The sequence below is a fragment of the Ursus americanus genome, chromosome 24 (assembly GCF_024610735.1).
Source record: "Ursus americanus isolate L20-20 chromosome 24, mUrsAme1.1.p, whole genome shotgun sequence".
Classification (NCBI taxonomy): Eukaryota; Metazoa; Chordata; class Mammalia; order Carnivora; family Ursidae; genus Ursus; species Ursus americanus.
In genome coordinates, this window is record NC_142150.1 from 41,419,862 (window position 1) to 41,435,400 (window position 15,539).

A 15,539-nucleotide genomic window follows, 5' to 3' on the forward strand; every position below is an offset into this window, starting at 1 on the left:
CGCGTGGGGCGTGCTGTTCTCGCTGGATCTCGCTGGGTTCCCTCTGGCAGGGGCTGGGGCTGTTGGGGCTTGGCCGGTTCCGACGCAGTCGATTACTGCAGAAAGGATGAGTAAATGAGCGCTTCTGTCTGGAGGATGGCAAAGCCCAAAGCTCCACCGACCCCGGCGTCCAGCTCTTTGCCCTGTACTAAGCCACTTTCCCTGAGCAAGCCTGTTTCCTCACCTGTAAAATGGGGATGAGATCAGTCTAAGATGGGCCTACCATTGCCTGCCCTGCTCGGAGTCCCCACCCCGGGATGGTGACCCTTGAACATGCTGAGTTACCTGGCCTCGGCCCCTGACCAAGCAGAATGTCTTGAGAAGAAAAACCAAAAGGCTCAGTAGCAGGCAGGGGCTGGCAGTGCTCTGAGGAGACACTGTTAGCGGGTGCTAAATTCCCACACAGTAGGGGGTGAAGGGGGGCTTGCAGAGGCCCCCAAGGCTCAGAGGCCTCCGCCAGTCCCAGTTTCCGTGAGACCAGCTCCACATCCAGGGTTCTCTGAGCACCCCTGGCAACTGGTCTAGGTTTTTCTCTGGAACTGAACTTGAGACATCCTGTGTTTAGTTCCCAGAACCCAGGGCCCCTTAACCTCCCAGCTTCCCACCTCACTGCCCTTCCCTCTTATTTATCAAACTCCAATCAGGGGGACAACATTTATTGAGTGCCTATGCAGTGCCCAGCTCTGGGCAAGGCACTGGGAGGTGGGGGTGGGGCAGGGAGGGGGGACATACAAGAGGGGAGAATCCCTACCAGCAAGAAGCTTGGAGGGGGGGGGGGTGGAAGTGTGGAGGAAAGAGCTGCTGGTGGCCCTTGTGAAACATTTGGGATCCCTGCACCCAAATTTGGTCGTATCTGTCTCTGGACTGTCTGAAATCCCAAAGCCCAGGATTTCTACCTTCCTGTTGTCATGTCTGTCTGACATGTGGGCTGATGTCCTTGTGCTCAGCACCTGAGGGAGTGCCCCAGAGACTGGCTGGGGTTCTCCTTCCACCAGGGGACAGTTCCTTTCCAGGGAGTGACCCCCCTGGAGTTTGCCTCACCCAGGTCCCCGACTCCAAGTTTGCTGAGGGCCGGCAGCACTTGGCCCTGCCCGCACTGACCCCAGGTTGCCCAGTGGCTGCAAGAGTACAGGGCCTCTGACCACCTAACAGGGCTGCAGCCCTGGAGACACTCTCGCCCCTCGGAATTACCCACTGGCCATTTCCTGGGCCACGTGCACCCCCTTGTGGTCATTCCTGGCATTTTCTTTGCTCCCATTTGCTCCCTGCTCTGGGCCCCACCTTGGGGCTGTAGGGCCTTTAGGGTTAATTTGTTGGTGGCTTAGTTGGAGCCTGACACCCTGGTTTGGGTGGGGAACCTGTAATGGCCAGCTGTATGATCGATATCTTAGGAGTCACTTTCCCAAACCTCAGTGCGTAATGAGCCATGCCCACCTCCCGTGAAGCTCTTGCAAGGTCCAGAAGAGTTAAGTGCAGAGGAAATGGTTTCCAAGCACCCCCTCCATTTCAGAAGCCCATCTCCCCTGTCCAAGTCCCCTGGGATGCCAGAGTGCCTGCCAGGACCTCCCATCTTGAAGAAAGCCTGGGGCCTGGGTGTTCCCTGGGCTGGACCGATCTCTAGGATCTCCCTCAGGCTGAGAGATGAGAGCCTTGCGTGAATGCACACAACAGACCCTCGGAGGGGGTGCTGCTAACATCCCACCTCCAACCCTCTTCTTCCCTCTAGCCTGAGCTCTGCTTTGCAGCAAAACCATCCCTTTGGCCCCTTTGAGGGCTTGTGGGAGAAGGCAGGGGGGCAACAGCACCGTCTCTTTCCAGGACACTGGAGTCTGGAGCTGCCAGTCCTCCAGCTGGCCTAGGGCTGGCCTGGGCTCTGAGCCTGTGTTGGCTCCGAGTCCTCCTGACACCCAGAAGCAGGTGAAGCCTATCAGGGCCTTGAAGCCCCCAGCCAGGAGGGGCTGCTGGCACGGTGCCTCTGGCCCGCTGCCAGAGACTGGGCACCCGCTGGGTTTGTCCCCTGCTGGGCACACTCAGCACTGAAGGCTGGCTGGCCTCCAGCTGGGAGGGAAGGGCGAGAGGCAAAGGGCCTGAGCCCTCGGTCTGGGGTCCCTCAAACCCCCTCCATTGATTCCAGTGTTCCAGACGCAGCCAGGCCAGGCACCACCCCAGAAAGTGCGATCACGGAATAAGTATCAGACCGAGGTGGCAGCAGACATAGGAGTGGCCTGGGGTGGGGAAGCCGGCGAGGCATGGGGCTGATGGCTCTGAGTTTTCTGTCCCACATGACCCTTCTGACTACTTCCGGCTACTCCTCTGCCACCCGGCTTCCCTCAGCCTCTGGCCCCCCTGGCTGAGTGGGGCCCCCCCTGGCGTGGCCCATCCCCTCCTTGGCCCTTTCAGCCATGGTCTCAGACTCTCCCCTGCTGTCCCCAGGACCGGCTTTGACCTCAATGTCCCCATCTCCCCGGCCCCCTTTCTCCTCCTCCCTGCCCCCTGTCTCTGGCTCTCCGCTGCCGAAATCTGGGGTAGCCCCCGGTGAGGCCCCCTGGGTCTCAGGCCTTTCGGCCCTGCGATAGACAAGGTAGCCGGTCGTGGGGAGCCTGTGAGCCAGGGCTCCAGGGGACAGGCGGTGGTAGCCCTGCTCCTTGTACAGGAAGAGGCCAAATGTATCGGGCTGGGTCACTCGGAACTTGGTGGCACAGAGCTGGTTCAGGGTGGCAATCGAGGCCCCTGGGGGCACAGCCAGGGTCTTGGAGGTGCAGCCACTGCTCGGGTCCTGGTAGGCTACTCGGAGGAGGTGCTGTGCAGGAAGACAAGCGAAATAAGAGCTCAGTCCTGCCTGGTCTATCTCTGGCTGCGAAGCTTGAGGTCCCAGGATAGGCTCTGCAGGGACAGGGTGCGGTGGTATAAATCCAGGGTAGAGCCAAGAGACGAAAGCTTCTTGGACAAGCGGAGCTGCAAGTGGGGCTCTGAGGAAAGGACAGATCTGCCTTGGCTAGTGGGTCACAGCGGCAGGCCGGCGGGAAGGATGGCCCCAGCAGCTCTCCCGAGCCTCCCCCTTGCCCTAAGCGCTTGTCCTGCATTCACTCATTTCATCCACACATCGACCCCAGGAGGCAAGTCCTGTTGTCTCATTTTATAAATGCGGAAATCGAGGCACAGAGAGGTTACATAACTTGCCCAAGCTCCTCAAACAGAAAGTAGCAGAGCCAGGATTTAGAGCCGGCATCTGGCTGCAGGGTCTGAACTCTTAGCCAAGGCTAGGAAGGGTCCCTTGACTGAATGGAGAGGAAGGGTGAGGGGAACATGGGCTGGGAGCCTCACTCGGGGGAGGGCAGAGCCCCATTTGGGGGCCAGAAATCAGGATTTGGGGCTTGAGCTTGCCATCCGTGTCCCTTTCCCCCTCCATGTCATGTCTCCGTTTCCTCGTATGTAAAATGGGATAATTATGGTCCTAATTCCGAGTTTCTATGAAGCTGCAGGGCTGAGCCCCTACAGCACGTGGAATGCGCCCTCTCGAGAAAAGCTAGGTTTGGACGTCCACACAGGGTGCTGCTTCTATGACAGGATGATGTAGGACTCGCCTCTCCCCTGCTGGGTCTCACTAGGAAAAGAAGGGGACTGTGCAGGATGATGCCAGAACCCCGCCACCCCCACTGTGCCCCCGTGCCCCCCTAGATTGGAGGCCCCGTTACCTGGAAGCTGTGCGTGGCGGGCAGGCGGCGCTGCTCCCAGAGGCTGAGGGAGCGCTGCAGCTCCTGGGACGGGCTCAGCGGGAGCGTGTGGGCCTGATCCAGGCCACTCAGCAGGGCCAGGCTGGCCGAGAGGCTGGTCAGGTAGTAACCACCTGGGACACAAGGGGAAGAATACAGCTCAGGGCTGGGGGTAGGTGACACTCTGCCACTCCCCCCCCACCACTTACTGGGGGCCGTGCAGCCCCTAAGCACCCCAGTCCCACACAGGAAATGGCCCATGGAGGAGCTCCCTCACCCTCTCCGGTGAGCAGGGTGGGCTCCAGCAGCTCTGACATGTACTCGGCCTCCAGCAGCAGCTCAGGAAGGTCACACTGGGCCAGGACCAGGCTTAGCAGCGGGAGGAACTCATCGGCCCCCGCACCCTCCCCTGTGGGGTGGTAGAGGAGGAAGCCTTAGACTCCTCTGGGGCCCCAGGGTTGGTGTCCCCTCCCTGTCTCAGACAGTGACCCTCCCTCCCACCTGCTGCGCCTCGGGTGATGTGGTCTCTATGGCAACCACAGACAGGGGCCGGGGAGGGGATGCTGTCTTCTCTGGGCCTCAGCTGCACCATCTGCGAGATGGGAGTGTTGGACCCATTCCCCGCCCCCCCTTGCTGTGCCATTCTGGAATCTCTAGGGGGCCTGCCTCTGACCTGGCAGGGGGCCGGTGGGGAGTGGAAGGAGGGGGCATACCCGCGTGGGTCCTCAGGGCCGTGTAGAGCAGCTTGCAAGCCTGCAGGAGCCGCTTGACCTGGGCACTGGGAGAGTAGGCCCGGAGCAGCTGTAGCAGCTTCTGGCGCACCTGTTCCATCTCCACCGGGGAGGGCAGGCTCACGTGGGACCCGAAGGCTCCAGGGCCCTGGGCCCGGGCCAGGCGGAGGCCTTCAGCCAGGCGGCCCAAGGAGCCATTGGCGGAAAGCCGGCGCCGCAGGCGGGCCGCCAAGATGGGCCGGAGAGGCTTGAGCACAGAGCGATGCAACGACTTCTCCAAGACGTGCTCTGCGGATGAGAGGCGGGCAGGGTCAGGGGAACCAGGGCACGAGTGGGGGCCAGAGTCCCCGGGACCGGGGTGTAGTCAGGGAGGGAGAGAGACGAAGAGGAGGAGGAATCTCGGCGAGACGGGAGAAGAGCGGGAGAGAGGCGGGAAAAGGGAAGAGCTGGAATTAAACGGAGAGGGAGAGCCGAGCTGAGCCTGCGGAGCCCGGGCCCTGGGTCTCACCCAGTCTCTGGGGCGGCAGCAGCTTCTCAGGGCTCAGCTCCGCGCTCAGCATGGCCCGCGCCCGGCTCAGCGCCTCTCGGACACCCTGCAGCTCCCGGGGCTCAGGGCCAGCCCGCACCTGGGTCAGTAGGTCCTGCACCAGCTGGCCCACAGCCGTGTGTCGGTCCTGCATCAGCGCAGTGGCTGCCCGGCCCACCTGCCGCTCGGGCGCCAGCAGGGAGCAGAAGGCAGCGCTCATGGACCGAAGCAGGGGCCGCCGGCGGCCCAGGTGGGGGGAGGTCGCTGGGCTTCCCCGGGACCCTGGCGCCCCCTCCTCTTCGGAGCTGGTGGGGGAGCTGCAATCTACCTCCTGGAGGGAGGGCAGGGGTGGGAGGCTGGGCCTGGTGCTCCCAGGCACACGGTACCCCACTGAGCTCTCTCTTCGCAGAAGCTGGCGAGGGGGTAAGCTTTCTGTCTGGTTGGGGGCTGCACCTGGCAGCACGGGGACCGGGGGAGGTGGCACGGCAGGTGGTGACAGAGGGCTGGAGGTCTCCGTGGACACACGCACTTTGAAGCTCCTCTTGAATTTCTCCCGCTTGGTGGGGCCCAGGTCCCCTGGGAACAGGGGATTGAAGAAGCACAGGGCAGCTCCTGTGCCCTGGTCCAGCTCTTGTGGGGAGCGGGGCTTCAGCCGGGGCAGCAGCTGGCCTTCAGAAAGGCCCAGCTGAGCCTTGGTGTTAAGGGAGGAGCTCCAGAACTCTAGGGAAGAAAACACCAGTTGGGGCCTCAGGGAGGTTTGGGGAGGGTGCCCAAATGAGGGAAAGGCACAGGCTCAGGCCATGTGCCCGCGTGCCTTCCCTTTCCTTCTTGGCCTCAGCTTGTCCATCTGTGCAATGGGCAGCAGAAGAGCCCTTACCAATGCCCAGATGGGAGATGGCTTCCAGTTCCTTGTGGGTGGCTGCCTGGCAGATGGCTCTGGGGAGCTGGAGTGGGAGGAGAAGGATGTCCCTGAGGCCAGAGAGGGAAACAGAAAGCCAGGGGTGAGGGATGCTCAGGGCTCTGGGGGCTGACAGGACCTGCAGGGCTTGGGAGGACAGACCATCCCAGGGAGCTGGGACCAACGGACACCAGGCACCCTGCGGCCAGGCTCACCGGGTATGGCAGTAGGCGCAGATGAGCTGGACCAGGTCTGGGAACATGAGCTCTGAGCCCTCCAAGGAGACGCCTGAGAGATGGGAAGTGCGGTTGTTCTCTGGGGAACACCCCTGCGCCCTGCCCTGACTGCTTCCAGCCCCTTCCCCCCAGGCCAGTCCCGCTCACCCCCAGGGCTCTCCTGGACGTAGTGGCTAGAGACAAAGGAGGGGCCGCCGGCCTCGGGCAGCCGCACGCACAGGGCCTGGCACCCGCGAGTGTTAGACTTCCGCACCAGGAACGTCTGCAAGGGACAGGGGTCGGAGGCTGGGCACCTCCGTGTCTGGCCTCTCTCCCCGCCCCCGCCGCCCTCCGCTGGCCACTCCCGGGGTCAGGGGCACGACTCACCCCCGGGGGCTCAGTCCTTAGCACGTGCAGAGCGGCAGCGGCGTTGGCCCGCAGCTGCAGCCACACGGGCCGCGTGAGCAGCAGGCGCTCCCGCAGGCTCACGCTGCGCCCAGGCCGCTGGGGCCCGCCCGCCTGCCGCCCGCTGGCCCCGGGCACGTCGTACGGCGGGTCCACGGCGGGCCTACGGGTGGGCAGCCGACTTGAGCAGGGGATCAGGGCGTGGGACCCCTACTCCACCCTTTCCCCCTCCTCTGCCCTGGGACAGACCCTGCTCTGGCCTGGGACAGACCCCTCCCGGCCCCACCAGGCTGCCCTTCCAACTTCACTAACTTTTCTCTCTCCGGGCGCCCAGGTGCGAAGTTGGACAGGCTGGGGGCTCCGAGAGGTCCAGCTCCTGGCTCCCCAGGGGTTTCCATGGCTGGGAGCTCCTCTGGTGTCTCCCGGTTTCTCCCAGGACTCAGGAAGAGAATCCAGCCCCCAAGGCAAGAGCGCTCACATTCCCGGCGGTGAGTAACACTTCCTGAGGGCGGTTCGCCCTGTCACGCCCCGCCAGTTAACTCTTGTGTGTCCACTCAGCCGGGGCCGTGCCCGCTTCCTCTCTGTTCTGGGCCCAGCCTCAGGGGGCATTGATCCCGTCTACGCAAGTGCCACTCCGAGAGCCCCAGCTTTGGGGCCGCCACCTCCACACAGCGCATCCCGAGGCCTTCCCGGCCGCCTCAAACCACACGAGCAGGCGGGAAGGGGTTAAGCAGGACCCATCTGGGTCCCCACCGGCCCAAGCTTGGCCCTTGGTGCACCTTTAAGTCTGCGGTCAATTGCTCCTCTGTGCGTGGCTCAGGGGGTCAACCCGGTGGGAGAGCACCCCCTACTGGTCACAGATGACTCATTCCTGAGCCTAACTTGGGTTTTGGAATTTCAGGTTGCCATGGGGAAAGGATGCTGTGTCTCCATGGAAACTAACCCCTTTGCTTAACTGAGGTTCTGGGGGTGGTTCTAACAGTCGGCGCTAAACAGGGGGGAGTTCGGTTGTGAGGTTGTCAGCACACGGGGCTGCTGCCAGCTGCCTCCCACGCACGCAGGCCCTGCCAGCCTGCCTTACCGATCTGCCAAGTGACTGGGGCAGGTGCAGACATGACCCGGTCTCCAAGCACAGAGTGCACAGCTCCCTTCCCCACCCAGGACACATGGTCCGCCTGCGCCACATGTTGCTTCACACTTGGCTCGTGAGCCCTTGGTCAGCCAGGGCTCACTCCCCCACCTCTGGGAGGTGTGGTGGGCAAATCCCCCCCCTTCCCCTCCCTATACCCCAACTCAGAGGTAGGTTGGCTCCTGCCAGGTAGTGAGGGGAGGTCCCAGGGACTCCAGGAGAGTCCGCCTGACTCGGGCACTCCCTGTGGGAGCCCGGATTCTCTTGCAAGGTAAGTCAGACACACACAGGTCACGCCGGAATTCCAGGAAAGGTTTTAATTCCAGTCCCTGAAGTCTGGGAGACACCAAGAACCTCCTTGAGAAGACCCGGGGAGCCTGCCTTCTCACCTCCAACAACAGCCAGGAGAGAGAGGCCCCCAAAATATAACTTCTGGCTCAGAGTTCCCACAAAGTGGGGCCCAGCTCGCTGGCTCAGTGACTGGTCCAAGGTCAGCAGGAAGGATGTTGCTTTGGCCTAAGTCGAGCCACGTCGTCTTTGTCTAGGAGGGCACCAAGGAAGCTGACCTTTGGGAGGGAGAGGTGGTGCGCTCACTGGGGACGGAGGAGACAGTCTTGCCTGGCTAGGGCAGCTCTGGGCCACAGCTGTGCAGACCCCCGAGGAGGACAGAGGAGTCCAGACCAGTGATGGCTGGAGGGGAAGGTCCAGCAGCAGCCCCGGAGAGCTGGCTAGACAGACCCTGAGGGGCTTGTCAGTCTGCCTTCCTACAGCAGGAAACTGCGAATCCTGGCTTTGCTGCCAGCTGCTCCGAGGGGCCCCTTGGCTCTGAACAGCAGGGTCATGGTCCTGAAGGAATGCCAGAAGGGGAAAAGCACTGAAGGTGAGAAGCTGAACCAAGAGGGGAGCACCACTGCCTCTGGGGGGCTGAGAGGAACAGCCTAGGGCTGGCCCAAGGCAGCTCTACAGCCCTCATCCACAGGCCCACCAGAGCCCCCCCGCTGCTGGGGCCCGGCATACCAGCCCTCCCTGACCAGTCCTGGCTGCGGGGAGCTTCATCCCCTAGCCCCAGCGACCTAGAGCTTCCCTACCCCCACCCTGGCTCCTGCTCCCCAAACCCCCAAAGTGCCCTCAAACACAAACCCTTCTAACTGGGGCCACTGATCGGACATAACCACTGCTCTTTCTGGGCTCTTTTCCAGGATGCTGGGCTAGGGGAGGGGCTGGCAGGACGCAGAACTCCTGTGGTGCTTACCATCTGCTTTTCTCTTCTGAGGGGACACAGCTGCCCTAGCCTGGGTGGGTAAGAAGAAAAGCCCCCCTTCAGAGCCTGCCTCCGGCTTGGCAAGTACCCTCCCCCACATCAGTCTCTCTGGGGTGGGGGTGCTGCTGGGTCAGTGCTGCACGGGGATGTGGGGGGGGGGGATGACCCTTTCTAGGCAAAGCTCTGATGTGGTCCCCTGACAGAGGCCAGGCCAGGCCAGCACAGAACAGCTACCTTCCCGCCTTTCCGCCTTCCCTCCCTCCCATCCCATCAAAACCTGCCCTGGAAGGAGGAAGGGCTAAGGCAGATTAAAAGATCCCTCCTGCAGGGAAGCCTCAGGGCCAGCGGCTGTGTGGCTCAGGTGGCTCAGTCATCAAGCCTTCGGCTCAGGTCATGAAATCGAGCCCCACATCAGGCTCTACGCTAGGAATGCTCCCTACTTGGGATTCTCTCTCCCTCTCCCTCTGCACCCCCCCCCACACCACTTGCACACGCAAACACACACTCTCTCTCCCTCTCTAAAAAAAAAAAAAAAGGCCGGGGGTGGGGGGGGGTGGCTTGTGAGCTGACAGCAATGCCAGGGAACCTGGGCTGAAGGCAGGAGGTGCTTTTGCTGAGGGCTGAGCAAAGCTCCCAGGCCCATGGGAAGCCCAGGTGTAAGCCCGCAGAGACCAAAGCTGGTGTCGGGGATGGGGACCTGCACAGGGAAGCAGGGGCCCCGGCCCCACCTTTTTGATAGCCGTCCAGTCCTCCAGGATGTCGACCTCCTGCAGCATGTACACGATGTAAGGACCTGCAACGGGCGGTCAAGGAGGCAGGAAGCCCAGTGGAGGGGACAGGTGTCACAGCGGGGAGGGGGCTGAGGACCCAGGTTAGAGCTCAGGTTCTGCCTCCTACCTCTTGGCTCCCAGGTTCTTGGGGCAGGGCCTCTGACCTCTTCAAGAGTCTGTAGCGGGTACTGATTCTCACCCCTAACTCCTCTCGGCTCCCCCTCACCTCCTCTCTCCAGTGTGAAGGTCAGTAGGTGAAAACCCAGCCCACCCACTCAGGGACCTTGCTCCTTCTATTCCCTGTCTCCTTACTGTCCCTTCATCTGGCCCCTTCTACAAACTTCCATCTCTTCCATCCTGGAGACAACCCTCCTTTGGTCTCCCACTCCCCTCCGGGGACCATCTGGTCTGTCCTCCTGGGCTCTGTACCTGATGTCTCCACACCCTCGCCTCCCATTCACCCCTCAAGTCCCCGCAGCCCAGACGCCTCCCTCCTTGCCCCGAATGCCATCACCAGGTGGCCAGTGTCCTGAGAGTCTGATGGCTGCAGGGGTAGCTGGGGGTGGGGGTGGAGGGCATGCAGATTCCGTTCCATTCTGTGCTGGGCGATGCCAGGAAGGATGAGGGCTCAGCAGGCCCTGGGTTGAAGGGGCTCATGCCTAAGGTGGGGCGGGGGCAGCTACTGTATGGGGTATGGGTGCCCCAGTTGAGGCCACAGGGGTGCAGGAGAAGCCACCACCATCGGGGCAAAACCAGGAGAGGCTTCACAGAGGAGGTAACATGGAGACAAGCCCCGACCAAGCACAGACAGGCAGCCAGGCTTTCCAAGAAGAGGTAGAAAGTGAGAGAAGGCGGGGGAGGGGGACCGTGGTGGGAAAGTCTGGGACCTGTCGGGGATGTTGTGGGAAAGCCAAAGAGCCTCAAAGGAGACTTCACTCAGGAACTTATGGGGAGTCAGAGCGGATACTTCTATTTCTCTGTGGCCCACACAGCCCAGCAGAGACCCAGGGCCTCACAGAAAATTCCTGACAGCTGGATTTGCCTAATGTGCCTAGTGTGACTCTGCCTTCCATGCCCTCCACCCCCTCCCCCGGTCTGGAGCTAACCCCGATGTCTGCCTGGGTCAGGCCGCCGCGGGTGGAAGGATACCAGACACGAGAGGGGCCTTCTTCCTCTTGCTGGGCGGCAGTGAGTCCCAGGTCCTTGCGCTGCTGGCGTGCAGTCTGTCATCCCACCACTCTGCGCCCCCAGAGCCGGAGTCAGGATCAAGGTGCTGGCCCTCCCAGGACACCCCACCCTTGGAGCTGTGTCCCTCACAGCACCAGGCCAGCCTTTCCCCCTCCTCTCCCTCCCAGGGCGGTGGAGAGCACCCGGGCCTGGGGGCTTGGAAGCTGAGGTTGGGGCCAGACGGCATGGCTATGCAAGCCTGTGGGAGAGGTCGCTGTACTTCTGTTCTCCCGGTTTCTTCATCTGTTTAGTGGGTGGTGGGCCAATGGCCACTCTGGCCTCCCTAGGACCCCCTATGAACAGAGGCGCTGTGGACATGGAGGGGACTGTGGCTGCTGTAGGTGTGGGGGCGTCAGAATGACACCTCCTGTTCTGGAAAGAGAGTGGGGGCCGAGGAGGGCAGGGGGACCCATTCTTGCCGAGCCTCCACTGTGCACCAGGCACTGGGCTAGGTCCTTTCTGTGCCTGGTTCCGTTTGGGCCCCACAGTGACCCCACGAAGCAGGCTCCCGACACACGCTCCCCAGGCAGGCAGAGCAGCGAGCAGCAGATGGGGGGGGCACGGACAGAGTGGCGCCTGGGGCAGCCTCACCAGAGCTGATGTCCAGGCTCTGGCGGTCCTCCTCCAGCCTCTGGATCCGCCCCTGCAGCTCCCCCTGCAGGGTGTCGTAGAGCAGCAGCTTTTCGCTCTGGAAGGGGTGGAGCGGCTCAGCAGGGCGGCAGGGAAGAGCCACTTCCGCTCACCCCCCCACCCCCCAGCACCCAGTCACATTCACCTCCAGGTGCTGTTTGGCTCCCTGCAGCTCACACTCGTACTTGTTCCGGATCACGTCCAGACAGAAGCCCTTGTAGATCCCTGCAGCGGGGGTGGGGGTGGGGCGGGGGCGGGGGAGATGGGAAGCCCTGCTTGGCCAGGGACCCAGGTGTCCCAAAGGCGGAGCCAGGAGCAGGGCCCGCCAGGCAGGGCTGAGAAAAGTGGGGAGCAGAGAGCCATGGGCTCCGGCAGAGGAAGAGGGAGGGGGCCCGGGGGCCGCCCCAGAGCACAGGACAGCCCACACACCTGCCACCTGAATGCGGATCTTGAGGCTCCGCTGCAGCCCCCCCAGAGGCTCTGTGTATTCAGGTGCTCTCTCGGCCCCCACCTCCTCCAGCCGCACCCTCAGCTGACTCAGCCGTTCCCTGAACAACCTGGGAGGGAGAAGGCAGGGCACGAGTGTCCATCAAACACGCGGCCGAGCACCCACTCCCTGGCAGGCCCCGTGCGGCAGGCCCTCAGCCACCCGGCCCGGCCCAGGTCCGCTGCCTAGATGCCCCCTACTCACTTCTCCTTTAGCTCCGAGAACTGCTTCTCTAGGTCCAGCATCTCGTTGACGCACTCGCCGCGACGCCGCTCGTAGTCCTCATCGTCCATCTCTGGGACAAGAGGCCCGTCAGTGCTGGCTGAGGAGAAGCGGACGGGCACCCCTGTGCGCGCGTGGGGGGCTCACCTGAGCTCTCCTCCTCCGACTCGGTCTGGCTGCCGCTCCGCTCCTCCTCGCTCTCTTCCTCCTCCCCATTCATCTCGGCGGCCGAGTCACCCTCTGCTTCCATCTCTTCTGTGTCTTTGCTTGGAGGCTGGACGGGCATCTGGGCTCTGGGAGAAGGAGGAGAGCCATCACTTATCATTGCCCTCAGTTCCGAGCAGGAGAGTGGCCACGCAGGGAGTCAAAGCAAGCCCTGTCGGCACATCTCCCAGAGGCCTGGGAACCATGGAAATGCTCACGTCCCGGACATTGCTGGTGGTCCCGATCTGAGGAATGCTGGCCAAGCCGACGGTCTGTAAGATGGGAAACACCAAGGATGGGCTCCCCACTGCCTCTGGGGCTGGGCCCACATTTGTGACTGGGGCGTTTAAGGCCCCACACAGACTGAAGTACTGGGCCAGCTCCTCTATCCCAGAATCTAACGGTCAATCCTTAAGTACACTATTCCTTCCTCCTCTCCACCCCTTCCTGTTAATCCTTCCACCTGGAAGTCCCTCCACTTCTCGTCCTGAGAACACTCTGCCATCCTCTTGTCTCACTGTGCTCGGGGTCAACGCCTGTGTCCTTCTGCTTCCTCTGGAGGCTCATGCTACCAGAACTCCATCTCCACTACTTCTCCACTCCTCCCTCTCTTGACGGCTCCTGCCCACGACACTTTAGACATGTTCGGGTATTGTCCCCCATTTAGAAATAGCAGAAACACAAAACTTCACCCTATTCCATTTAACCGCTCCCCATTTCCCACCTCACAGCTACACTTTTCTTTTTTTCTTTTTTTTTTTAAGATTTTATCCATTTATTTGACAGAGATAGAGACAGCCAGTGAGAGAGGGAACACAAGCAGGGGGAGTGGGAGAGGAAGAAGCAGGCTCATAGCAGAAGACCCTGATGTGGGGCTCGATCCCACAACGCCGGGATCACACCCTGAGCCGAAGGCAGACGCTTAACCGCTGTGCCACCCAGGCGCCCCACAGCTACACTTTTCAAGGCTCTGGCTGTTCCTACTCTTTCACCTCCCAGGTGTTCCATTGCATTTCTCTATGATCGCCCTCGGCTGATGTGAATCCTGTGGCGTTAGAGGACCTCCTGGTGCCCAATGCCAGTATTTTTTAGTGCTTCTTTTAGTTGACTTCTCAGCAACAATGAACACTATTAGTCATTCCTTCTTTTATTTACTCATCTAAGATTTATTAAAGACCTAATATATGCCAGGTAATCAGACACTACAGTAGATGCTGGGCATGATGGGGCAGAGACAGACAGTCTCTGACCCCAAGGAGTTTACAGCTTCCTGGGAGAGAGAGGCAGAGAAGCAGACCATACTGTGGGGTGAGAAGGGATAAGACGCAGTGGCGGGGGGTGCATATGGGAGAGGCATCTAACCGGAATCTGGAGCTTGTCAACAGTGAGGGCTTGCAGAGGAAGATCCTTGCTGCAGCAGCAGGGAGGGCTTGCAGACAGATGAGCTGAGATGGTTGGGGAGGGAACATTCCAAGCAGAGTGAATAGCATGTGCACAGACTCCAAAATGAGAGAAGGGGTAGGGGTAGGGGCACATGAGTCTAAGCCTCAGAGAGAAATCTGGGCTGCAGAGATCTGGTCATCGGCATAGAGAGAGTTCTTCAGGCCTCGGGAGAGGGTGCAACCAGCAAGGCAGAATGCGTGCAGTGAGAAGAGGTCCATGATGGAACTCCCAGGGCCACCAAAGGGGCAGGTGATGAAAGCCCTGCAAAGGAGAAGGAAATTAGCAAGAGGCGGAGGAAGAGAAACTCAGTCAAGGGGAGAAAGAATTTCAGAAGGAAGGATGGTGACAGTACCAAATGCTGCCAAGAGATCAATTAAGGGTAAGACTAAACGGTCCTCCCGACGGTTAATCTCTCCGCCTACTGGAAGCTTCGATTTCACTGTGATGTTCTTCCAACTTCTCTGGGCACAGTTCTGAAATCCTCTAGATCAGTGTAGACACCACTCCCTCCAGGAAGCCCTATTTGTTTACGTCTCCTCTCTATCTGCCCGTTTTCACGTCTGTCTGCCCAACCAGGCTGTAAGCCTCAACCAGGGCGGGGATGCAGCCGCACCTCACTCTACCCAGCACAGTACTTACTTCACGACTAACGACTAACGGCTGTGCAAATACAAACTAAACAAAGCACACTTTTCCAGGCAGGCTTTTACCTCTTGGTTGCCCCAGAGCCCTGTAGTGGTTGCAAACCCAAAGTATTGTTAACTTTCCTTGACACAATTCGAGTTGTGTAAAATAACTGGCTCACGGCGCAGCTTAGTCGCATTCCTCAAGGATTTCACAAACGATCTGAATCTGACCTGAAAACCTCAGTTCTCCAAACCAGCCTCATCTTTCCCATTCTCAAGCCCGAGTTCCTGCCGTTCCCCAAATTTGCAATTCCTCTTCGTTGTTAAATACGTATATTTACTTTTGTTTCCAGCTGTCTCTGAGTCTACTGAGTGAGCAAAATACAATCACAACCTCCCCTCCTTACTCCGGGCGCAAAAAGATAACTACTGCTACTGAGTGTTGTAAAGATCGCAAGGGGTAAAGGAGGGAAACGGAAATTGCAAGGCGCTGGACACACGCAATTTATATTTTTAGAAAGCGAGCATTTCGAGGGCAGACCTCCACAGAAGGCCGATTCTTCTCCCTCGAGAAAGCCAATCCAGACCCCTGCGCGGCGCGCCAGGACCCTCCCGCCCCGTTCCATGCCCGTCTGCGCCGGCGCCGCGGGCAAGGGAGTCAGTGGCTCTTCGGCGGCCAGCAGCGGCCCCGCGGCGCCGCACGCGTCCCGCCGGTTAAGTCTCCGCTTCGGCCCTCACTGGGCCAGCTCCGACCGATTGGCCAGAGATGCCGAACCAGATGCCCTGAGGAACGTTACGCACCGCGGGGAGGGGGCCTCCGGTTTGAGGTCTGAAACTCCCTGAGAGGTGCCCGCGGCTGCCGAGCTCCCGGAAACGTCGAGCCCGTCCCTCTACTCCGGGAGGCGGGGCCCGCCGCACTTCCGCATACGTTATCAGGAGGCGCCCGTCGCGGAGCTCACAATTGGACCTCTGGGGCGAGGCATGCTGGGATACCGCGGGGCCGGTCTCCATAG

General features: G+C 61.0%; 2 protein-coding genes across 4 annotated transcripts; both read right to left on the minus strand.

The window, feature by feature from the left end:
- Positions 1-687: 687 nt before the first annotated feature.
- On the minus strand, positions 688-7,054 carry RIN1 (Ras and Rab interactor 1). The gene is made up of 10 exons (XM_045775922.2): positions 6,840-7,054; positions 6,510-6,690; positions 6,291-6,405; positions 6,123-6,195; positions 5,887-5,978; positions 4,992-5,729; positions 4,466-4,771; positions 4,030-4,161; positions 3,735-3,886; positions 688-2,839 (listed from the first exon to the last, which is right to left on the minus strand). Exons 1-10 carry the CDS (start codon positions 6,923-6,925, stop codon positions 2,345-2,347), a joined length of 2,370 nt encoding a protein of 789 aa, XP_045631878.1. The 5' UTR covers positions 6,926-7,054; the 3' UTR covers positions 688-2,344.
- A 904-nt stretch (positions 7,055-7,958) lies between these two features.
- Positions 7,959-15,465, minus strand: BRMS1 (BRMS1 transcriptional repressor and anoikis regulator). 3 transcript variants are annotated; one of them, XM_045775856.2, is made up of 11 exons: positions 15,328-15,465; positions 13,820-14,161; positions 12,401-12,546; positions 12,236-12,326; positions 11,974-12,101; positions 11,690-11,769; positions 11,506-11,602; positions 10,837-10,926; positions 9,646-9,684; positions 8,909-8,948; positions 7,959-8,502 (listed from the first exon to the last, which is right to left on the minus strand). In XM_045775856.2, the coding sequence occupies exons 2-10, from the start codon at positions 13,945-13,947 to the stop codon at positions 8,944-8,946; spliced, it is 804 nt and encodes a 267-aa protein (XP_045631812.1). In that variant the 5' UTR covers positions 13,948-14,161; positions 15,328-15,465; the 3' UTR covers positions 7,959-8,502; positions 8,909-8,943. The 3 variants fall into 3 exon arrangements, with proteins under 3 accessions (XP_045631812.1, XP_045631811.1, XP_045631813.1); XM_045775855.2 differs by having other exon boundaries at positions 9,646-9,710; XM_045775857.2 differs by lacking the exon at positions 13,820-14,161 and having other exon boundaries at positions 9,646-9,710; positions 15,328-15,463.
- Positions 15,466-15,539: the final 74 nt, after the last annotated feature.